The 24,282-nt window shown below is 35.8% G+C and overlaps 4 protein-coding genes across 12 annotated transcripts in view; all 4 read right to left on the bottom strand.

Moving 5' to 3' along the window:
- The window catches only part of LOC105220763 (uncharacterized), a 254,578-nt gene that overhangs the window by 57,811 nt on the left and 172,485 nt on the right, over window positions 1–24,282 (bottom strand). For all 9 annotated transcript variants that reach the window (XM_054228600.1, XM_054228594.1, XM_054228598.1 and 6 more), the window contains one exon: window positions 10,280–11,597. In XM_054228600.1, coding sequence (XP_054084575.1) covers window positions 10,280–11,597 — 1,318 coding nt within the window. The remainder of the gene's footprint in view (window positions 1–10,279; window positions 11,598–24,282) is intronic.
- On the bottom strand, window positions 11,966–13,275 carry LOC105220762 (uncharacterized). Its single transcript, XM_011197251.3, has one exon. It carries the CDS (start codon window positions 13,148–13,150, stop codon window positions 12,146–12,148), a length of 1,005 nt encoding a protein of 334 aa, XP_011195553.2. The 5' UTR covers window positions 13,151–13,275; the 3' UTR covers window positions 11,966–12,145.
- Window positions 18,087–19,330, bottom strand: LOC105220761 (uncharacterized). The gene is made up of 2 exons (XM_011197250.3): window positions 18,839–19,330; window positions 18,087–18,761 (listed from the first exon to the last, which is right to left on the bottom strand). The coding sequence occupies exons 1-2, from the start codon at window positions 19,170–19,172 to the stop codon at window positions 18,166–18,168; spliced, it is 930 nt and encodes a 309-aa protein (XP_011195552.2). The 5' UTR covers window positions 19,173–19,330; the 3' UTR covers window positions 18,087–18,165.
- Window positions 19,566–23,958, bottom strand: LOC114805318 (uncharacterized). The gene has a single exon (XM_054228604.1). The coding sequence runs from the start codon at window positions 21,561–21,563 to the stop codon at window positions 19,584–19,586; it is 1,980 nt and encodes a 659-aa protein (XP_054084579.1). The 5' UTR covers window positions 21,564–23,958; the 3' UTR covers window positions 19,566–19,583.

Below are 24,282 nucleotides of genomic sequence, written 5' to 3'. Positions count from 1 at the left end.
TTATCTCAGGAACTACTCGACAGATTTCAATGAAATTCGGTATATAATATTTTCTTTACACCCTGATAAAACGGATAAAAAATGGGCGAAATCGGTTCACACCCAAGACTAATTTCCTTATAACTCAAAATTGAATTCCATCTGATTCCTTCACTTTAGCATGCATACATAAGGAACCAATGAAGATAGCGGAATAAACCTTTACACAAATAGTGCATATCATCTCTGACTTCACTTCAGAAAAAATTGTCGAAACCTTTAACTTTTCAAGGCCCCAGATGGATATAGTGTACCCTGCTGGTGAAAATGAAACAATTGCCTCAGCCCTCATATAGTATATATTACGATTTTCGTTATTCTATTAAACTTTATGCCGAATTTATGGGTAAATTTTGTATGTTTGTAAGTTTCTTCAATAAATTGCGAGAGTATAAAATGTTCGGTTGCACCCGAACTTAGCCTTTCCTTACTTGTTAAAATATAAAATTATGAAAAATTGTATGATGCTTCTCCATTTATCTTCTTCTTTTAAAAAATTAACCAATAGTAAATCTCTTGACACACACTCACTAATAAATACACTCACAACTAATGCGCAGTCTAATAACCTATAACCAACTTGGTGGCCTCGGTCATGTGTGTAATATGGAGCCAAATCAAATGTAAATGAAATGTTTCTCACAAATTTGTAAATATTCTTAAGAGTATAACATTACCAAATGCAATTAAATTTAATTACGACATGCTTACCACAATTAAAATCACATTAGCTCCTTGAGAGCGGACGACTGGGCGTATGAGTAACTTTAAATGCGTCACATTAACACAATTGTGTCATACACAAATACTAAATTATTCACACAAATGAATTGCTAAATGCACGTAAATGAATGTTTTTCAAACGATTTACGGCTGGACAGTGGAAATGTCAAGCGGTTTACAAACACTTACGCGCACTTTAACACTTGGAGCACCGTGGCGTATACGTAACAATTGTGAAATATACGCCAATTAACTGTTCAAGTTCACAGTGAAAGCAGTAGTTCTCTGTTTTTTTTCTTCTCCCACTTGAATGCCTTTAAATGAATGCGTGCGTAATTTGTACGAATGGTCCGCGTGTTGCAACACAGCACAAGTGCACACTTTGCTCACTTGCCGCAGAATGAGTCACTGGTTCAGGGAAAAAGGCGCGTTTGCCAACAGCATTTCGAATGCAGCAAAGCAATTGCAATAAGAGCATACTACAACAACAACAACAAAAGTGCAATTTGCAATTGAGCGCGAATGCGACGAGTAAAAGAGCAAATTATAGTGACTCGCACTCAATGCTGAGCGTGAAATTGAGTGACATTTTGTGAGTGTGAGCATGCAATTGAGTGAGTTGAAATTTCAAAGAAGAGTCGCTGCATTAACAAGGTGCAAAGAATGACAGCTGCCACGACAAATCAACAAACGTTAAACCACATGGCATATTTTACACACACACACCATCACCACCACCACCAACACAGGATTCAAAGTAAATATGCAATTTGCATGTCGGTATGGTATTAACGTTACAATGTCAGCTGACAGCTATTATGCTATTTGGTACGGAAAGGAAGGAAGTGCAAGAAAAAAATACAAAACTACAAAACACACACTCACACACACATATAAAAACAAATAATAATAAATAAATATAAAGCTGAATAATTTCAGCAATTTTGGAATGCACACCACACTACGACTTGTAAGCATTTTATATGCACTAAGTGTAAATCTTGCGAAACGAAGCGAACCAACGTAAAATGCCACAGACATAAATAAAGGTACAAACGCACATTTTACAAACATATATAAGCCATGTGTCAGCAGCTATTGCCACCTGTGTTGCTCCAGATATTGTGAAATAAAATCAGGTGACTGCATAACCTCGTAGTAAATCACATGAGACAGCAATGGTGGCGTGAGTAAGTTAAGTTAATATATTTTGTATGAAAATTTGTATGCATTACAAATCCAAATTTACAAGTTAAATGATGATATCTTACTCTGAGTTTTTATAGATATTTAGGCAAAAATGGACTAGTTCTCGACTAGTTCAGAAATGTGTTCAACAAAATTATATTTATTTTAGTTATTTAGCATTTATTTAAAAACATTTAAAAATAATATTTAAAATTTTTTTGAACTAGTACCAAAGCGAACTAGTTTTGGACTAGTTCAGTTTAGAAATATACTGCACGAAATTTAATTAGTTTTATTTAAACGTATATATTAATAAATACTTTAAAGCATTTAAATGAAAAAAATTTAACTAGTGCCAAAGCGTACTAGTTCTAGACTAGTTCAGTTTAGATATATACTGCACGAAATGCAATCCGTTTTATTAAAACGTGTATATTAATAAATGATTTAAAGCATTTAAATGAAAAAATTTTAACTAGTGCCAAAGCGTACTAGTTGTGGACTAGTTCAGTTTGGAAATGTGTTCAACGAAATGTAAACCGTATTAGCTAAGTTTATGTACTCATAAATGAATTTAAAAAAAAAATTCAACTAGTCCCAAAGCGTACTAGTTGTGGACTAGTTCCTCTAAAGACTTGAAATTTTTAAATTGTACATATAAATATAAAAGAGTATAAAAAACACTATTTAGCTGCTAAACAAATTAAATGGACTGGGTTTCGAGAAGAAACCCATTAACGAAAGTTATCAAAACAAAAACGAATGAGCTCTTCAGAAATTAAATTAATGCTAAATTATCTACAAAGTGAATATAACAGGTTGATATTTATGAAAAACTCAATAAACAGTTATAAACTAACCGTAAATAGTCTAAAAAAAAACTTTAAATAAGTTTGTACCAATTTCGGTCTAGTCCATAACTAGTTCAATTAAGTTATGTTCAGCAAAAATACCGTTATAAACACACGCACTCAAACATTCAAATTGTCAACCACAAATAAAAAATTAGTTGGACTTTGGGCGAGCAAAACCACATGACCCAGTGTGATTGCCAATACCATGAACTGTCCAACTAACGGCACTATATACCTAACTACAAAAATAAGTGCCAACACATAGTAGCACTTGCACTGCACGAATACAGGAAGAAAAAAAGGAAACAACAAGAACAAAAAAATATGCATATGTATAGCAGCGCTGACAAATTCGTATAGTTTGTAATGAAAAAAGCAACACTCATAGATATATGCATTTGTATGTCTGTATACCCACATGTGCACAAAGTGTGCGTCACTTCAGGCGATCGTAAATCATTGAATAGTCAATTTGCCACAAAAACCGCAAAAACACGCACACACCCATAAAGTGTAATTTGAACTGTCGCACTGAAAAATTTCCAAAAACAAAAAACACAAAAATAGAAGCGTTTACAAAAGTTTGTATGACACATACACATGTGTGCATATATGTATGTATGTAAGCTTGTAAATTACAATTACAATAAAAATGCTGTATATCTCACTTACAACAACCAGCAAACAAGTTGAGCTGTTAAATTGTTGAGCTTTCAGCGTTTTCTTGCCATGTTGAACTAATCATTCTGGTACCACCACACATACAGTTATAAATGTTGTAAAATGCCAAAAAATGTTTAAGACAATAAAAATTCTTAGCTATTTTGAAGATTTACATGCTAGACATTGGCTTAGGAAATTGTATGGCTTTCCATGAGTGCATCAGAGAAGTATTGGTCTTGCAGACCACTCTTCAGCGGAGTGGTGAACTCAATTGAAAGATGTAATGCGACTAAGTCTTATAATGAGATAAAGGTCTATACTACTGATTGGTGGCAAAAAGATCTGGAATTGGAAAAACTTGAAAAATGTAGTAAAAATCTTGAACTAAGGGTTAAACACCCATACATATATCATTATAGCGGAATTTTACGAAACATAACTACTTCTTTGAAGAAGACTGTAGTATCATTTAGGATACGAAATATGAAAAAAGCTCTAGTATCATTAGGATACGAAATATGAAGTCTCTCATTGTAATGATTTTCTTTACTCAAAATAAACCTTCAAAACCTCCGTCACTAGAACCCGACAGCAATATCGCAGGGTTAATGTGGTACGTAATAAACAGAATTTCATAGTCACACAGACTCTGATGTTTGCTACAAAAATATTCTGTAATAGTAAAATTTAAGAATTTTCAAAATAAATTTTTTTAATAAAAATAATAATTTAAAATTATTTAAAAAAATAATAATTTAAAATTTTTTTTCAATAAAAATAATAAATTTTTTTTTTTATAAAAATAATAATTTTTTTTTTTATAAAAATAATTTAATTTTTTTTTTTGTAAAAATAATTATTTTAAATTTTTTTTTTAATAATTATTTTAAAATTTTTTTTTTATAAAAGTAATTATTTTAAAATTTTTTTTTTATAAAAGTAATTATTTTAAAATTTTTTGTAATAAAAATAATTATTAAAAAAATTTTTTTTAATATTAAAATAATTATTAAAAATTTTTTTTTTTAATAATTATATTATTTTATAATAAAATTTTTTTTTTTAATAATTATTTTTTAATAATTTTTTTTTTAATAATTATTTTAAATTTTTTTTTTATAAAAATTATTATTTTAAAATTTTTTTTATAAAAATAATAATTAAAATTTTTTTTATTAAAATAATAATTAAAATTTTTTTTTATAAAAATAATAATTTAAAATTTTTTTTAATAAAAATAATAATTTTTAATATTTTGTTTAATTTTTTTTTTATTTAAAAAAAATGTTTTTTTAATTTTTAATCAATTTATTTTTTTTTTAATTTAAACATTTTTTTGAAATTTTTTTATTAATAGAAATAAGAACTATACATTTTTTTATGTCAAAAATTAAATTCAGTGAAAACTATTAAATTTTATACCCTCACATTGACTCTATTAACATATTTTTCAATCATACAAACCATAAAATATCAAAAGAAAAAAATAAAATTCCACAAAAGCCTCTTTAAAAGATTTAAATGAACCGCTGTGTACATTGATGAAAGCACATTTGCTTACACAGGCACTCAGTCAGTCACTCGGTCAGACAGTCGCTGAAATGCATTACAAAGTCTACATTTGCGTCTGCACATGTGTGTGTGTTTGTTTATTTGTGTGTGTGCGTATGTAAATAATTGCGTTTGTGTGGACAAGTCTTTTATAAAATGTCAAGGAACTCAGTGAATATAAAGCACTTCAAAAGGCGCCACACACATACTTACAAAACAAGCTTTAGCTTTTCATGGCAGACAAAAACATGAGCGTCCAATGGGTATGGACTGAGTATGTCCTGTACACATACATAGGTCTCTAGTTAAATATAATGGCGACATGTTTAAAGAGACTTATTTTGCCATTGACAAAAAAATGAAAGCGCGCACTAACTAGTATGAATAGGCGTGGCAGAAACAGAGTTTGTTTAAATTTAGTCGCAACTGTTGCATGTTGCTAGTGTCAATGTATTGGTTTCTCTTTTCTATTTTTTTATTTTATAACTGAGGAAGCTTCTGAATGGTTTCTGGAAGGAAATGAGAATAAATTAGAAAATGTTGATTTTTTTAGGTAACTAGTTACGAACCGCACTAGTTGGTTACTAGTAACAACCATTAAATTTAGATATATTTATTATGATTTTTATATAATTTATTAAATAGTAGTCGCCCTGAGTGTGCTTTAGAGTCTGAGGGTCAATAGTGCTTAGGTCAAGTTAAACCAGTTTGCTAATACGTAGTCTATGAATATTTGCGAGTAACTAGTTATTCAACTACTCCTAGTAAACTTGGTTTTAGGTAGTTAGTAGTCTATAAAAAAGTATATTCTGAGAATTTTATGACTCTAGCTCGATAGTAAGGAAGTCTTTAGAAAATATGAGACTGTTCACTAATGATAAATTCCTCAATTATTACTCAATCTACTCTCCATGGGATTTTTGTATAAATTTTTTAAATGAAGACATTTTCAGTTTAATTATTGTAGTCTAAAATATAGATAACGGCTTTTAAAGCTTCTGCAATTTCCCAAAAACAATATTGGATTCAACTCTTAAAAAAATTACTATTCTAGATATTTTTTGTTTTGAAATTTAACCAACAACAACAAAATATATATATTAGTTACATATGTCAGTAATTTCTCTCCAGAAACAAAATTCATTATTTGTCGAAATTTCCTACTGGGTATATATGGTGTGCTTGCCTTCATGATTCATGTCTAACAGCTGTTTCTATAGTGTTGGCTGGTGTAAATGACCGCATAACCGTTAAAAAGACGCCAAAGTATACGACCAATGCAATAAGATTTCGATGTATTTATGGTGGCATTAAATTTTAGTAATTAGCTACCATAAATTGAATTCCATTAATAAATAATCATAATAATTTTTATGTTTTCATTTAGTAAATTATAGATTACTGGAAATAAGATAAAAACTGATATTTGTGAGGCAAGAAAATTTGCCTGAAACATATTTTTGAATTTTAGACATAAATTTTTATTAAAAATTTAAAAATTTTGCCAAAACACAATAAAAAAATCAAAAAAATTAATTTTTAATTTTGAAAAAAAATTTTTTAATTTTGAAAAATAAAATTTTTAAATTTCAAAATTTTTTTTAATTGAAAAATTAAATTTTTAATTTTCAAAAATTTCTTAAAACCTATTTTTTAATTTTAAAAATAAATAATTTTTTTATTCAAAATTGAGAATTTGGGCCAAAACTCAATAAAATAAGTAAATAAATAAATATTTTCAAAAATTAAATTTTTAATTTTCAAAATTTTGTTAAAGCTTATTTTTTTAATTAAAAAATATATTTTGATTACAAATTGAAAATATGAAAAGAAGAAATATATAAAAGAAAATTAAATTTTTAATTTTCAAAAATTAATTTTTTATTAAAAAAAAATAAATTTTTATTTTCGAAATTAAATTAATTTTCAATTATTTTTGCAATTTATAAAATAAAATATATTCAATTATCTATATATTATTTAGTAACAACACTTCAAAAATTAAAAATCAAAATTAAAAAAAATAATTAATAAATTCACTTTTCAAACTTTTTTCAATAAATCATCAATGCATAGAAATACGCTCCGCACATCCTCAATACCAGCTATCAAACAAGCATTGTGTGAACTCAAGGAATAATTCAAATAATTCAATTCATATGACGCAAAACTTTCGGCAGCCGCACAGCAGCATACTAGCGCGCTGCTATAAAGTGCACAAGCGCTGAAGTGCGCCTCCAAGTATGCTTCTTTCAATGCACTCAATAGCTCAAGAGCAAACACTCAAGTGCCGTCTTAGCACATACACAGACAAAGCCAACAACAGACATACGCTTGTATAACTCGTGGCACACCTGCAGTACAACAACAACAAGTTGCTTGCATAAATTATTCAAATGGTATTATCTAAATGCAGCGTTAAGATTATATGTTGAGTTTTGAAAAACCACACACACACAAATACATACATATATACCTATGAACACATGTAAATATTTGCTTGCCTCCACAGCCACACAGTGATGAGCTAATGAAACTATATTCGAGATGTGTCTGCGTGTGTAGGTGTTTATTTGCTTTTTTGTCACCGCAAATCATAATTTTAGTGATTCGCTTTTATATGCAGAGCCGCTTACATTTGTATGTATGTATATTTGTATGTATGTGAGTGCGTTTTAGTTGGTTTTAGTAAAAGTTTTAAATGCTATTTAAAAGCCAAATGCATTTGTGATACGTGATTATAACTGTTATAGAGATACGGATGTACATATGTACAGAAATGTTTGAAAGTGTAAGTGTGAGTGTGTTGGAGTGCGCTATGAGTATTTGCATGGAGAACATAGAAATTATGCTTTTAAATGTTTTATGTAAATAAGTGTGTGTATTTATATATGTTTGTATATGTGTACAAACAGGCACATTCGACAACTTTCCCATTCAATAAAGTCAGATAAAAGCAGAGTTGAGAATTCCCTATTGGTATATCTATGAGCAATGCATTATCTCTTCTAATGCATATGAGTAGATTAATCTATACATATATACTACTAGCAGTTTATGTAGGGTGAAATATTTGGACCAGATCAGCACAACCAACCCATTTCTGGGCTAAAATAAAATTATAGATAGAATCTCAAGGGTACTGGAAATGTGATTTGTTTGATGTGACTACCTTGTCAAAACCCAAAGATTATGTTGGCAAATATCTCCCGTCCGTCTTTTTGTCTTTTGAATTTCGGTTATGTATAAAGCGCTGAGATCTAGTATCTGGCAATACTATATATCTTTGAAAGATCTTGGAAATTCGAAATTCGCGATATTTTAAATTTCCTTCGTTAAAGGCAAATCCGCTAGAGAAACGTTCCGTGAGATTAATGGTGTTTTGGGGAATGGTACTCTATCACTTCGAACTGCGGAGGAATGGTTTCGACGATTCAGAGCGGATGAAAACGACACCATGGATAAGCCAACTGGCGGAAGACCTGTGACGACGAATACCGCTGAAATCATGGAAAACATCGAGTTAAGCCGATATGTGGCATCTCGTGACATCGCCCAGGAGATGGGAGTTAGTCTCCAAACCATTTTAAAACAACTGCAGGAGGCTGAACACACAAAAAAGCTTGATGTTTGGGTGCCGCATGATTTGACGCAAAAACAACCTGCTGGACCGCATCAACGCCTGCGATATGCTGCTGAAACGGAACGAATTCGACCCATTTTTAAAGCGGATGGTGACTGGCGACGATAAATGGATCACATACGACAATATCACGCGAAAACGGTCGTGGTCGAAGGCCGTGAATCGTCCCAAACAGTGGCTGTGACGAGATTGACGGTCAGGAAGGTTTTGCTGTGTGTTTGGTGGGATTGGTAGAGAATCATACACTAAGAGCTGCTCCTATATGGCCAGACGCTTAAATTTACCATCTACTGCGAACAACTGGACCGCTTGAAGCAGGCGATCGTCCAGATTTGGCCAACAGGAAGGGTGTAGTGTTCCATCAGTACAACGCCAGACCCAACACTTCGTTGATGACTAGTCAGAAGTTACGGGAGCTCGGATGGGAGGTTTTATCGCATCGACCATATAGCCCGGATATAGCACCAAGTGATTACCACCCGTTCCTGTCCATGGCGAACGCCCTTGATAGTGTAAAGTTGAACTCAAAAGAGGCTTGTGAAAAGTGACTGTCCGAGTTCTTCGCAAATAAGGAGGGGGGTATTATGAAGTTGCCGTCTAGATGGAAGCAGACCATCGAACGAAACGGCGCATATTTGAACTAAATCCGAGCACTGTAATACCTTTTATAAAGCATTGAATAAAGAGCAAAAAAGCGAAAGGGTGATATTTGACAACCTAATATTTGTGAGAAAAAAAGCTAATTCATCTCAACTTAGAAAATTTTAAGAAATGTATGCCCAAAAATCGAATATTATCTTTAAATACATGGCAGTGCCATTCGATAACTCGTGTAGTTCGAATCACCGCTTTTAGGTTTACGAAATTAATCGACGAGAGGTCCGAAAAATATGATTTACGAATTAAGACCAAATAAAAGTGATCGCTGAGGCCTCTTTATAGAGGGGGTTAGATCCCTATCGTTGGTTTATACCCTTAAATATTCCTGCTCTGATCTATAAGCCATCAAGGTCAACCTGTTATGAATTTGTTTCTGAAGAAGGAATAATAAAATTTTAATTTGTGATAAAAAATGACTAAGGCCCAAAGAAACATAACAGTACGTCAGCAAGCAACTTAATGTTCCGAATTCGGTTTACAGAAATTACTCGTATTGCAATTAACGAAAGTTCTAAATCGTTCGATATCAAAGCAATATAATTCGTCGAGTAAGTTCGTCAAAAAAAGCTCTGTTAGATTCCGAGTTGATTTGTAGCTAAATACCGTATTTGGTATAGTAAGTGACATATCAAAACTAATGATTCAGAGAAGCGATGATTAATGATACTTTTTGCAAAAACAAATCAAAGAATATTGGTACTCGACTCATTAACATAAACCTATTAAACCTAAACTAACTCAAATTTTAGTTTTATATTTCGCTTATCGAATTTCTTCTACTTAAACAATTACAAATAGATATAAAAATTCGTAAAATATTTAAAATTTTTAACTACAAAAAAAAAGGATTTGAAATTCAAAATTTAAACTTAGAATTATATAAGTATAACATTCAACATGCCGCACGCAACATATTCTAATACTAATACTCATACTCATACTAAGTAAACGCACTCACCTTGAGCTCAACAATTGTTCTGCCTCGTCGGCAGTCATAGCATCGGGTAGACTATCTTCGCGTGGTATGACCACCTCAGTCGTCGCCGTTACCGTTGTTATAATTAGTTTTTCATCTTCGTCCTCTTCGGCGACGGTGGCTAGTGGCGCCTCACTGATGTCCACATGCACGTCATCGTCATCGTCCGCTTCGATTGCGCGCATCAGATCATCCTCATCCTCGCCAGCGCTACTATCCGCATATTCCAAGTCTTGCATATCCAAAGCATTGCATTGCTCATCACTGGCAGTCGCTAGAATAGTTGTATTCAGCGCATTAAGCGGTGGTGGACGCTCTGGCAATGCCGGCAATTCGGAACTATCGAATTCCTCTTGTGTGTCGAGCGAAGCGATGGGTGCGATGCCCTTGTTTTGGCCCACCGCCGCCACAGCAATGGACGACATCGAACGTGTATTGCTCGTTGAATTCGTATTTGCTGTGCCGCTGCAACTGCCACCACTACCGCTGCCGATCGATGTGGGTGACATGGGTGGTGTTGACTTGACGCTCACATCGGAGCTGCGTCGCCGTATGGGCGATACCACGCCGACAGGTGGTGAAGAGGTGATAGCTGTTTTCACCGGTGAACCACTGCTGCCAATGGATTTCGTTGGCGAATGCAATATACCGCTAACACGGTCACGTTCTTTAGCCAGCTTACCACCGGGATAGTACAGCTCAACAGCTGTTGTAACTTCCGTCTTAATAGTCGCATACACAGTGGTGGTCTCCTGTGCAAATCCATTAGCATGGAATTTCTTATGCATTTCAGTCACTTTGGCGGTGTCGTAGAGTTCCGACTCGCCAAAAACTTCACGCGCCTCACTGCCATCCGGATTGAGACGATAACCCACATCGACATAATTTAAAGTAGGTTTCTCTGCCTCTTCCACTGTTGGCTTACGGCTGCTGCGGTCACATTCATCCACATCGGCGCCCACACCACCGACACTTCGACCGTTGACCGCCTCAAAATCATAGGCGGGCTTCAGTTTGGCTTTTATCTCCGGTGAGGGTTCATTGAAGCCGCCTTCGTCGAGACTGGCGCTTGTGGAGATGATGCTGGTCGGACGTGAACCCAAACCAGCGGCTGGTAATTGCACAGAAATGCTTGATGAGATGCGTTTCGATGAAGCCGACGAGGCGGCTGATGATGTACGTTGTGGTGACATATTGTTGGAATGATTTTGTGCTTGGGATTGAGATTGAATGTGTTGTTGTTGTTGATTTTGATGCATGACATCGGTGATGTCTTGACGTTCGTTTTTGTTGGAGCGTCCTGTAATGTAGACAAATGAAAAGTGATATTAACGGTGGGACGATTAATGATATTATATAGACATTACAAAGCTTAAAGTTCAGAGCCTAAAACAACAGAATAACATAACAAATAACACATGCCAGGATTCCGAGAGTAGCTCGCCAAGGGCGACCCTGATCCAATTGAGATTACCAAGTCTCACCTACAGTGATGAGAACTCAAAACTCATATCTTCGACCGAGATTATTGGATCTGTCGGCATTCGACTTTATGGACAGTATATAGCACTGGAATGATGAGACCTAGAACTAGACCTAGACGAAAACTACAGAAGCTTCGGCGATAACGTTTTTCCGTTGTACTAGGAATAAAGAGAGATTCAAATCTCATGTTAAAAGACGCACATTTTGTTTTATTTTTCACAAACTCAAACTATGGCATACAGATCGGATGAATATAACGCAAACATAAAATATAGATAGCACGAAGAATGGACCAAGCCCCCACACAATCGCTCAAATAATACGTAAATCAAATATGAAGAAAAAAATATTCTAAAAACCCTGTCACTGCTGCATATTGTACTTCCGCCGCATATTCATTTGGGGCTGTAAGCAGCAGTCATTCAACAGCTTCACGAGATCATTTTGCAGATTCAACAAGAAATACGATCTTAGCGACTGTTCTGCTTTCAACTTGGATATCTTCTCGGCCACCTGGGGAAATTGCAATTTGAAGTTCTTATAGCGCGCCAACTCATACTCGAGGTAATCATTAGTGCCCGGCGTCTGCTCGCCGCGCAGTTCGGAGGCGATGGCCTCCAGTAAAGTCGTTATTTGACTGCGCACCAATTGATGATCGAATTCCAAGTTCTCACCGCACGTTGCACAGGTACTAGCAACATAAGCGCCACCAACACATTTCTCTTTCTCTTCAACTTTGGGCCCATAAAAGGCTGCTGATGTTGTTGCCACTGCTGGATCGGCATAGTTCGTAAAAACGTCGTGTGTCTGATAATTACTGTGCTCCACTGTACCGCGCAGCTGACTGTCCAAGCATGTGGGCACATTCACATATTGCATCATGTAGCCACAAATATTATCGAACGTCGCGGTCGGAGCCACATTGCTGCAATCTTTCTTAAGATCATTCTTATCACAGCACAAATAGTCACATTCACACTGTTTACCGCCGCCTTGCGGCAGTTGGCAGGCTTTCTGTGATGCCGTCATGCCGGGTTTCGGACGTGGGCAGACCGCCTGCCGTGGCTTTTCCAGCGACTGAAAATCGCTTTTGTCCAGTCCACCATCCGGTTTGGGCATTGAGTTGAACGGTGCAGTCAGCTTACCGTAATTCAGGCAAGCCACCAGATGACTCATATAAACATTGCGTAGACGCATGTCATCGATCGTCTCCAGCCCCAGCATAGACAATTTATTTAGCCAAGCATTCGCTAATTTGTATTCTTGCGAACGGCAGTCGAACACTTCTTCGGGATTCTTTACGATGTCTTGAAAGAATATAAAGTTTTCCGCTAACTGGTAGCCGATATTCTCCTCTTCTGTGTCCATGTTCTACGCAGAATTTTGATAGTAAAAATTTTGATATATGAATTTGATATATGACGTGTTGTTTAGAATTGATATTTTGCTTGTCAGTGTCAAATGTCAGTGTGCGACGTAGTTGTTTGACACGTTTCTGGAAAAATATAAAAAATTTGACTTGTTTTTGTTTTTGAGGAAACAAAATCAATTTTCGTTTGCGCACGACATTCGTAAAAGTTTGGAAAGTTATTCGAAGATTACAGGGTTGTGTTTTAATAGATTAAAAAAAAGCGATAAATATATCGATGATTTTATTATGAACAAAGTGAAATCGTTAAAGAAACTTTTGTTGATAAAAACATTGACAATACAATTATGTGCAAACTAACTGTTTTTTTCGAAAATATTTTTCTTCAAACATCTTTTTTTATCAAGTTTAATGAAAAATGGTTGATGTCTAAGAAGCTTCAGCCCAATTTAGTATGCAACCCTGCTTTCAGTATGGCCACAAACCACTTTCAAGAATATAGAGCGATGCCACGCGATCATATTTGAGGGAGTTTTATTTTTTTTCTGTACCTTTGTCATAATTTTAAACAATACTTATATGAGAAATCACTAATAAATTTGCTACTATTTCCGATATTTATTTTTTGAAGACAAATGGCACATAACAAATAACTAAAATATCTAAAAAAGAGTACAGAAATAAAAAAAAAAATTAAATAATTTTTTCCGCGCAAATTTTCCCATTAGTCATAGCAGATATTTTTTATTTCTTATTTTAAAATTTAATAATATTTCATTAGCACTACATTTAATATATAACAAAAGAGTAAAAAAAAAATTACATAAAGACCAAATGTCTATCAATATTAGAGTTCAGAATTTAAGAGGCAATTTTGTGGAACTGTTTTCAAATAAGTAGAACAAGTTATAAATTTTGGATCGATCAACCAAATATAGATGATGATCCTACCTAATACATATACAGTAAGATGAATGGTCTGACTTCGGTAAAATTTCAGTTTAATAATTTAATGGGTTAGATTTATTTTAGGGGGTTGAAAAAAAAAACTTCCTTGTCGTTAAAAAAATACACTTTCCGTGGACAGCATAACCTATTATTGATTAATCTAAAATCAAAAAACTTAAATTATTTCAGTAGTACATGGATAAATCTCGTTATTGAACGAATGAAAAAACGAGTAATGAAGGGCTAAGTTCCGGGGAAACCGAACATTTTATACTCTCGCTATTTATTGATATATTTTTATTAAGGTAACACACAATTTGATCCATATATTCGGCATAAAGTCCACTAGAATAACAAAAATCAATATATATAGTATATGAGGGCTGAGGTAATTCCTGAACCGATTTCAACTATTTCTGCCACCAAGAACATCATATCACATCACATCCAAGATTTTATTTAATTTTATTAAGATATCTTACATAATAATCGAGATATGAGGAATAAAGCCCACCGTATTTTTGAAAATCCTATAATTAGATATTTGGGTGCTAGGGGCAGTTATGACCCGATTTAAATAATTTAAAATAAAGTATTGTGTAGCGAATTTCATTGAAATCGGTCGAGTAGTGTTTGAGATATGGTTTTTAACTCATAAGTGGGTGGCGCCATGTCCATTTTCTTTTTTTTTTTTAATTTGAGAGAGATATTTGACACTTTATAGGTTTTCGGTTTTCGCCATTTTGTAAGCGTAGCAATGGTTCGATTTCGCCCATTTTTAGCAATCCCCCTACGGTCCCAAGGAACATGTGTACCAAGTTTCGTCAAGATATCTTAATTTTTACACAAATTATCCGTTGCTCGGACAGACGGACATCCGGATCTTAACTCGTCTCACCCTGATCATTTTGATCCTATATCTAACTTACAAACAACCATTATGTGAACAAAACTATAATACTCTGTTAGCAAATTTTGTTGCGAGAGTATAATAATATATATTAAAATTTGAATTTTCGACAGATTTTGAACCAAAAACCTAATTTTTTTGGTCAAATTTTGACCATATATTGGCTCGAAGAGAATAGTTGTAATAAAAATTAAAAAAATCTTCGTTCAGTAACTAGATGTGTGCAAAATTTTAACAAAATCGCTTCATTCTTTTCGATAAATCGTCTCCACCGACTCAAAAATTTGATTTTTGAGGTAAACGTGTTTAAAGTTTTAAATTGAAACTGACGTGGCCTGATGGGCGGAACTTCCAAAGGATCTATTTATTGAATAATAATATTTTAAACACATTTAAAATTTTTTTTTTTTCAAATTTTGAAACCCTCACCTAAAAGTTAGAAGTAATCGCAATGATATTAAACCCTAAAAATTCCTTCCTAACACAATAATTTTCCTACTGGGTACTTCATATACCCACACACTCACGCATGTATCGATGCTAAATGGCACACATTTGCTAACTAATTGCGACATTCCAAATTAATTTTATAATTTATTATAGTTTCATGCAAAGAGAACAAAAATTAATATCGCGTATTAAAAGGCTTTGGAATTCAAATAAAATCTAAAATCGCCGTGTGTTGTGCATAGTTTTCAAATATATTTCGGCGCTATAAATAAATACGTGCATTCACATGAAACTAAATGAAACTCGCGATTCGCTAGTATTTTGGCTGTTGCTAAATTTAAAGCGTCAAGAATGCGCTGCTCATGGTAGAAAGTTCACAGCGCCACAACAGTTGTAGCGAATAGCAAAGTGAAGGAAAGCAGTGAAAGTTTCCAAGGAAAGTATTCGAATATTTTCTATGCGCAAAATTTCGCACAACACGCGCACGTAAACTGGAAAGAAGCATCTTTTCACGAGATTTTTGTATTGTCGCCAAGCGCGAAGACATTCAATGGTGGCACACGAGTGAGTGTATAGCGGATGCGAAGGGTAGACGCGTGTACCTACACAATGTAACAACAACAACACTGTGGGAATGTGTAGCAGAAAAACGCGCTAAAAGCATTTATTTATAACCGAGAATTTGCGATGAACGACTATGAGTCTGTTTAAAAATGAAATGGGAAATATTTGGTATACGAGTATGTGCTTGTAGAGACAAGCCTTCTTCGGAGAGTGAAATTATGTGTTCTAAGAAAAGGGACAAATTGAAAGTACTGTCTCCTAAATGTTTATAAATATGCGACCTTTCTTTCTTAAAGCTACTAGCGGGCGATATGTCTACCCAGAAACCCCAGAGTTTCTAGGTCAGCTTTATACAATAATCTCGAGTTCTACTTTTTGAAACCCAGAGATCGAAAAAGAGGACATCAGAACTTATGGCTAATTACAGAAATGATCAGTAAATCTCTCAGATATTTTAAAGAAATTCAAAATATTTTAATATAATAATGTAAGACAAGCCTTCATTGTAAAGCGAAATGTTTCTAGGAAAATCAAATTGAAACTAATTTACTTAAAAGCTCCTATATATGATACCGTTGATAGATCCTTATTCTTTCTTAAAGCTACTAGCGGGAGATATGTCTACCTAGAATCGCCAGAGTTTCTACTTCAGCTTTATACAAAAATCTCGAGTTCTAGTTCTTGAAACTCTAGCCCAAGATCTAACAAGAGGACTTCAGTGCTTGTGGCTATTTTTTTTTACCGAAAATATACTTAAATCTCTCAGTTACTTATTAAAAAAATCAAAAGAAATGTGTTCCTTATAATAATAGTGTTCTTCCATGCCAAAAATGGTGAAAATCAGGTCTAGCTCTCATATACCATGTATATGGATTTTCAATCTTCCGGTAGACTTTATATAAATCGGTTAATATGTGAATATTCTTAGCAATATTTAGTAAACATATAGCCTTGGATATAGTGTAGCTCGATGGGGAAAATGAGTGAAAACGATCCAGGCATTACCAAAGCCCCCACATACTATGTATATATAATGATTTTTGTTATTCTGGTGGACTTAATGCCAAATATACGGGGCAAACTGTGGATTATCTTAGCCCTTCTTCTTTAAATATATTTTGTTCTCCATCTCTATATTAGAAGTAATAATTAAAATTATAAATAAATTAAAATCACAATTTATCATACAAACCTCGGCAGGTGTTGCAAAAGTTCTTTAAACTCAGGCACATGTTGAAGACACTATAGCGAAAGCCTCTCTTTCGATCGGCTTTTGTGGCGCTTTCAATTGGCGTTTCTTCCTTTTGCAGTTGGATCACTTTGTAAATTATGCAAATCTTTCTGTCATCACATTTCATGCTTCGTGTTCAGTTTTTTCTTTTTTTCTTATGCTTATTTCAATTAAATTGTTTAGAAACAATATTCCGACTATTGTTTTCGAAGTTCAATTTAGATGCGTTTAAATACATCAATATAATAGTTCACTGTAATATTTAGAACCATAAATATCATAAAACCAAAAAAATTGTACAAATTTCTGAAAGCAAATGATCAGGCAGGTCCTGTAATTCACTTCCGAGTGAAATTCCAAATTCACTTTCAATCCGATATTTGTTATATTTGGTGTACTGAATTTCGATTGTACTTTTCAAATTCCACATTTTTTTTAATTTTCACTTTCACTCGGATTGCAGAACCTGCCTGTATATGCTGGATTGAGTCAATCACGGCAGTCTCCAAAGAAATTCCATAATGGTGAAGAATTTATTTTAATATCAATTTACTCTACTAAGGATATAAGATATCCCAGAGGGATATAAACATCGAGGAATGAACACAACAAACAAAGCATCCATCTCCTAACGTCTTATTCTGAGAACCAAGGCAAGAACTTTCGAACAATTTTGAAATAAAGAAAGTTCTGCTTTATTAAGGAGGCAACTTTAGGATTGATGTCGGGTTTACAGTCCTTAGCTGGATGAATATTATAGAAAACCTTGCTGGTTTAAGACACAGAAAAAAAAATTTTATAATTTTCTTGGAACACTAAGAAAAACATTCGATTATACATAAATCACTTTATTTCGCCAAACAAACTACAAAACAAATACAAAATACCCCGACCACATAGAAACACCCCACTCAAATGCTGTCATTGATGAGTTTGATCAAATCATCTTGCAAATTCAGCAGCAAAAACGAACGTAATGCCGATTGCGATTTCAATTTATTCAGAACGCGCGCGATATTCGAGAAATTCATTATGAAATTCTTATAACGCAACAGCTCACTCTCCAAATACTTATTGCAACCACTCCCGACATAACCGCTCAGTTCTGCCTCGATTGCCTTCAGCAGTACGGCCACATCGCGTCGGAATGTGTCCTTCACACCCGCAAATGCATCGTATTCCTGACACATGTCACAGGGCATACACTCCGGTGAAAGCGTATTATATGCGCTCGGCGTTATAAGCTCACGCATCATATAATTGCTGAAGACATTGCCCGACGAACGACGTTTCATGCCGCCACCGTTCGCACTCGGCTCGCATTGTATGTCCGTGCTGAAGCGTACCTCGGGTGTGCTGCAACGCATAATCTCACGATGTACACTATTGTCCACACTGCTGCCGCCAGCGACGCTGGTGCCGACATTGTCACTGCTGTAACAGCTGCCCAGCTGTTGTTCACAGCTGGTCGTCTTGGGAGTCTCACACCCTTTATAAGTCGTTCTGACTGCAGGCGTCGTATCGTAGAGAGAAATTGTTGAATAAGTACGGGAAGGAATTTATGCGACTCAAAGAACAAATCACCTGGACAGGTTACTGGGCAGGAGAGCGGTTGCTTTTTCACCGCATTAAAGTTCACCATTTGCAGACGACCATCACGTGGTTGATCCGAAAATGGTCCCTTCAATACGCCCTCAATGAGGCAGCAGCACAGATAGCTCATGTAGATGTTACGCAGACGGCGCTCATCCAAATCGGCGCAATCGTAACGACACAGCTTGTCCAGCCACTGCTGCGCCAAGCAACTTTCGTCGGAGTTCGGCGTGAAGACCTGATTCGGATCGCGACAGAGATCGAGGAATAACAGAAAATCCTCTGTGAGCAGAAAATCAAAATCGATGCCGCTGCTGTAGGACATTTTATTAAATTCTTTTCTTTTTTAACAAACGATTTTGGACGCACTTAAAATTTAGAAATACACAAAATAAGAATTTCGCATGAGATTTCCCCAAACGTTTGTGTCACATTTATAAACAAATTTTGTAGAATAAAAATTCAAAGCAATGTGAAATGAGTAGGGAGGTATAGAAAGGTAGTGTGTTCTTGAGAATCTTATTTAATTTTTTTTTTATTTTAACTTATACTTTTTAAAAGGTTGTCATTTGGTTCTAAGATCACTTCTTCAAATTTTATTTTTTTGTGTTAAGAGGTTAAGTCAGTCTAGGACCTTGAAACATCGATTTTTTGTTTTAAAGTATACCTTAGAGGTCTAAAAACATTATTCACTCGGTAGAATAGATCATATATATCGCTCGACTTTTTTTATTTATTATTCCACTGCTTCTGACCTCTCTTGTTTCACTGTTCTTTTGCTATACCTCCAATAGCCATATTCCACAAGAAAACCCATTATACTGACGAATATACCACAACCCCACAAATAGAATGCGCCCTGCAGTATATGCATGCTCAGCACCACCTGTCTACGATTATGCACCGTATTACCGCCAACGGTGCTCGTTATTTCGCTCAAGTCGAAATCCAAATCGTTCGGCAACTCCTCGTAGAAATCCTCGACCTCGTGAAATTCACTCTGACTCGTGTAGCGCGTATCGTTACTACTCCAATACTCCAGCAGACCGCTCTCAAACATAGCAGCTTGATAGAGTTGAAACTTATAACGGAACGGTGAACCCTTCTCCAATATATACTCCTGCGGCATGGAACGCAAATACTCCTTGACCACATGAAAACGCGGACGGCGCCGCTGCACATCGTAGGTTTTTATCAAGAAGTCTTTAGCCGTTTCGCCACGCAGCAGGAAAGCAACGCGCCAGTTCTTGCGCTTAGCCACGGGCACAGCGAAGAGAAAAGAGGAAAAGTGTAGCGGCAGATAGAGCGCGCGCTTTTCAATCTCATGCCAGTGTGCCGCTTTCAACGCTGGCTGTACCGTTATGAAGAGCGTGTGTACGCCTACTATCGGCACATCCAGTTTAGGCAGCTCATCCAGTGTGTCCAATTCCGCTTCGTAACTCGGCTGCACAAAACTGCTCTCCAACTTGCCGAAATAGATTGTGGTCACCACATAACTGAAGTAGATCCAAGTAATGAGATACTGACGCAGCGAACTAATGCGCGAGTAGCCAGTCACCGGCTCGCCTAATTGCGTCTTCAGAAACATTTCGATGAGTTCATACCAGCGACCATGTTTCATGCGCGCGGCATGTGGCAAATGTTCCGCATAGTTTTTGAGCAACGCAAAGATAGCGATAACCGCAAAGAAATTCAATGCCAATAGCAGCCAGAGCGTATACGTGAACGCTTTGATGAAAATCAGGTATTCCGGTTGCATTTCCGCCGACGGCACAACCAAATACAATTTGCGCTTGAAATATGGATAGAGCGTTTCCACTTCCGCCGCGGCGCACGGCAGCGTAAAACGCGCATTGAAGCTCACATCGGCCGCGCCGTCGATTAGATCGCGCAGTACGCCCGTGAACGAGCCATTCGCCAAACAAGCGCCATAATTCTCATTATCAGCGGGTTGTGTGTAATTCGCTGTCGCATTGAGATACGCGACAATATTGCTCGCGAGCAAACCATCAACGCCGGTGTAACCGTCGGCGGCGCGCGTACGCGGTATGGCGCGTAGGAAATCCTTAAACATTGTTATGCGCACTTGTTGTTTGTGTAGATTCTTGAGCTTATCGTAGAAATACTGCGCGTCAGTGATGCGTTTCAGCGCGAAACCCGCCGCGGTGTATGGCTCGAAAGTGTAAATGTGTTGATCGTCAGTTATGACAATAGCGTTGAGTATCTTGCGCTGCCACACAGCCGAGAACAGCGCGTGCAATTGTGTGCGCTGTGCATTTCGCCAAATAAATGCGTATCTGTGAAAATGTTTCCACATTTGTTTCTCATTCAGCGCGTTGACAATGCGTTGCAGTTGCGCGACGTTCGCGGCAGCGCTCGTAGATAACACGAAAATGCTGAAACTGTTGTAGCGTCGTTGCGGCTCCTTCGCCAATGCCTTGAGCGCCGTCACATGTGTCGGCAATTCGGCCATACATTTCAATAAATTCAACTCCAACTCGGCGGTGTTGTTATCCTGCTGCGCGCCAGTGTAGACTGTGTAGATGTAAGAATCATATTTCGCAGCGATTTCGCATGCTTTATGCGCTAGCTGTAAGTCAGTTGGCGCGGACGGCAGCGTTGCATTCCAAGCTTTCAAATGTTCCAAATTATATACGTTTGAAGCCGCGTAGATTTCGTTTATCAGTAGCAATGTGACTAGTTTGTGGTAAAGCATTTTTACGTTTAACCAAAAAATATTACATCAACATGAGACTTCAGTAATTTTATAGCGGTTTTATAGCGGTTTTATAGCGCGCTTCATTAGCAATGTAAAGAATTGGCTGGGTCAGGGTGTGTATTCCCTAGACGACTATTTGCTTTAATTAATTCAAGCATTGTAGTATGGAAATAAGGTGGAAATGTTAACGATTAATTACAGACAATTATAGAACACTTCGGGAAACAGTATGTACTTTAGGTAGGTTCGAATAGCAACCCAGTATACTTAAAAAATGTGCTCCCCATTCACAAAACACATTTCAGAAAAATGTTTAAAATGAAATAACTGATTGTTAACATCGATTATAGAATAATGTATCGATTAATGAGTTCAAAATAAATTTATTTCGTGTAAACTACAAAATAGAAGTCAAAGAAAGTTATATCAGAATATATTCCGAAATCCTGTATTTTACTAGGGGGTCCAGATTCCGATTAAAGTCGAACAATTTGATGAATAAAAACCACTTTTTCTTAAAAAAAAATAAATAAATATAAGAAACTGTACAGAATATCGATATCATCATTTCTAAATCCCGATTTATGATAATAATTATCACGATGTCCCGGTAAATTCGGGATCGCAAATATATTTCTTTTTAATCCCGGTAGTTAACAATATCAAGTTCTCACATCGTCGACTAAGAACCCATGATTGGGATACCTAATTTTGAGGTTATCTATACTATAAAACTATTATAAAGAGGAAAGATATGTTTGTAATTAATAAATTCAAAAACTACTGTGCCGATTTCAAAAATTCTTTCACCATTGGAAAGCTACATTCACCCCGAGTAACATAGGCTATTTAGCAAGAATCTCAACTTTCTGGAAATAGTTCCCATGTAAGGGTATCAAAAAGTTTCCGTGATGGAGAATCTTAATCTGAAACTGAAAATCGTCTTGCAAGTCATTATCTGCACATCGCAATTACGTGCCATAGAGTCGAGTAACAAGTGCTCGCAGCTGCTTGCTGAACAAAATTTCAAAACCTGCCACGCGCTTGAGAGTCGAGTACGGAGCGTGTGCAGCGGCGTGAAGTACAAAATATTAGGAATATACAAGCTCGCTTTATAATCAGAGAGAAAGACAACGGACACCAAAGACTAGAGGTCGTAATCAAGTTTTAGCTCATTACAAATAAAATATAACATGAAAAATAACATGAAGTTCGAATTTTCATCATTTTACATTTTTTTTAATGAACCCACGCAAGAAACGGAAAAGTAAATATATATGTAAGGGAGAGTGTGTAAAACATTACATCTTTTAAAATGTAGTTGAAATTTAAACCCGTGCGAAGCCGGAGCGAATATATAAAAGAATTTAATGTTTAATATTTTCCATTGAGTAAATAAGATATAAAAATGTCAGTGGATAAACCACTAATTTATAAGATATTATCAGTCCCGATCACGACTATCCAAAAAAAACTGAACATTTCAGACCCTAATTTTCAGATTTTTAAACATTATTCTCCTTCGATACTTTCGAAGAAATTGTACTACAGCGATCCCATAGAAATAATCGTGTAGTTGAGATATTACATTAAGAGCATTTCTCGGAGAGGCTTATGCTTTTATTACAAAAAAAAACTTTATATTCTTTAGCAATAGCCGCATTAGAGACCGTGTTGTTTATTGTTTAAACGGTGTGAGGTATATTAGCCAAAAAATAAAAATCGTTGCCTACATTTAGGATGATGTTTAATAAACTAATTAATGCTGATTGTATTACGCTTTGTTTATTATTTGCTCAACTAATGGCAATCAGCCGTTAAGCTCGACAGCAGAAAGCGCCTCCAAATATGCTTCACTAACAAAAATGTTTTACGCGCGCTTAGACGTAGTGCTGCTAATCACCAAAATCATTATAACAGCCGCTGGAATCCGTACACAAACACATTTCAACTTAACAGCACCAAACGAACATGACGCCTTGAGCCAAAGAGTGTGCGATATCGCCACAGAAGTAGATGCACACGTCAATTTGGTCTATATCAAGCAGCGGACACTGGATAACAGCCTATATCACTTGGAACAGCAGATACTCAGCTGTATGACGCAACTGCCAAGCTTTACGCTGCAGCTGGAGCATTACAGCAAAGAACTCTCGCGCGGTTATAGCAGCTTGAGTGTCTTCATTTTAGCCGGAGACAATGACGCACAACTCAAGTGGATTACCGACATGTTAAATGCGAAACAACAGCGCAAACTACTGCATAAATACATCTTCGTTTGGAGAAATGCGAAAGCAGTGCAATTGCAGGAACTGTTCCAAGCTGTTTGGGCGAAAGACATCTTAAATGCGATCGCGGTAACAAGCGCAGAAGCGATCTACACCTTTGAACCATTCACAACAGAGGGATTCGTCGTAAAACGTCGGCTTGGTGGCGAACCCTTCTACTACGATAAACTGAAGAATCTACATCTTTATCAGTTGCGCATCTCAATGTTTAGAGATTTTTTGCGCGCCTTGCCTAAACCAGCACCTGAAGTAGGCTATGTAGGTGTGGATGGATTAATGGCGAGCAATCTTGTTGCGAAACTAAATGCCACGGTGAAATATGTGACACCAGCGGACCACGAAAATTACGGCGCTTGCCTGGAGAATGGCACATTCACGGGTGTGCTGCGCGATCTACTCGCCGGCACAACGCACGTCAACTTCAATGC

Source organism: Zeugodacus cucurbitae, chromosome 4 (assembly GCF_028554725.1).
Source record: "Zeugodacus cucurbitae isolate PBARC_wt_2022May chromosome 4, idZeuCucr1.2, whole genome shotgun sequence".
Taxonomy (NCBI): domain Eukaryota; kingdom Metazoa; phylum Arthropoda; class Insecta; order Diptera; family Tephritidae; genus Zeugodacus; species Zeugodacus cucurbitae.
The sequence above is the reverse complement of the archived record's forward strand: the minus strand, read 5'-3'. Positions and strand labels throughout refer to the sequence as shown.

What these genes read in the sequence shown, in the direction of transcription:
- LOC114805318 (XM_054228604.1), bottom strand. Translation starts at nt 21,563, where the DNA reads ATGCTTTACCACAAACTAGTCACATTGCTACTGATAAACGAAATCTAC.
- LOC105220762 (XM_011197251.3), bottom strand. Translation starts at nt 13,150, where the DNA reads ATGGACACAGAAGAGGAGAATATCGGCTACCAGTTAGCGGAAAACTTT.
- LOC105220761 (XM_011197250.3), bottom strand. Translation starts at nt 19,172, where the DNA reads ATGTCCTACAGCAGCGGCATCGATTTTGATTTTCTGCTCACAGAGGAT. An exon ending in CTGCCCAGTAACCTGTCCAG is followed by an intron (nt 18,762 to 18,838) that starts GTGATTTGTTCT and finishes CGACGCCTGCAG; the next exon opens with TCAGAACGACTTATAAAGGG.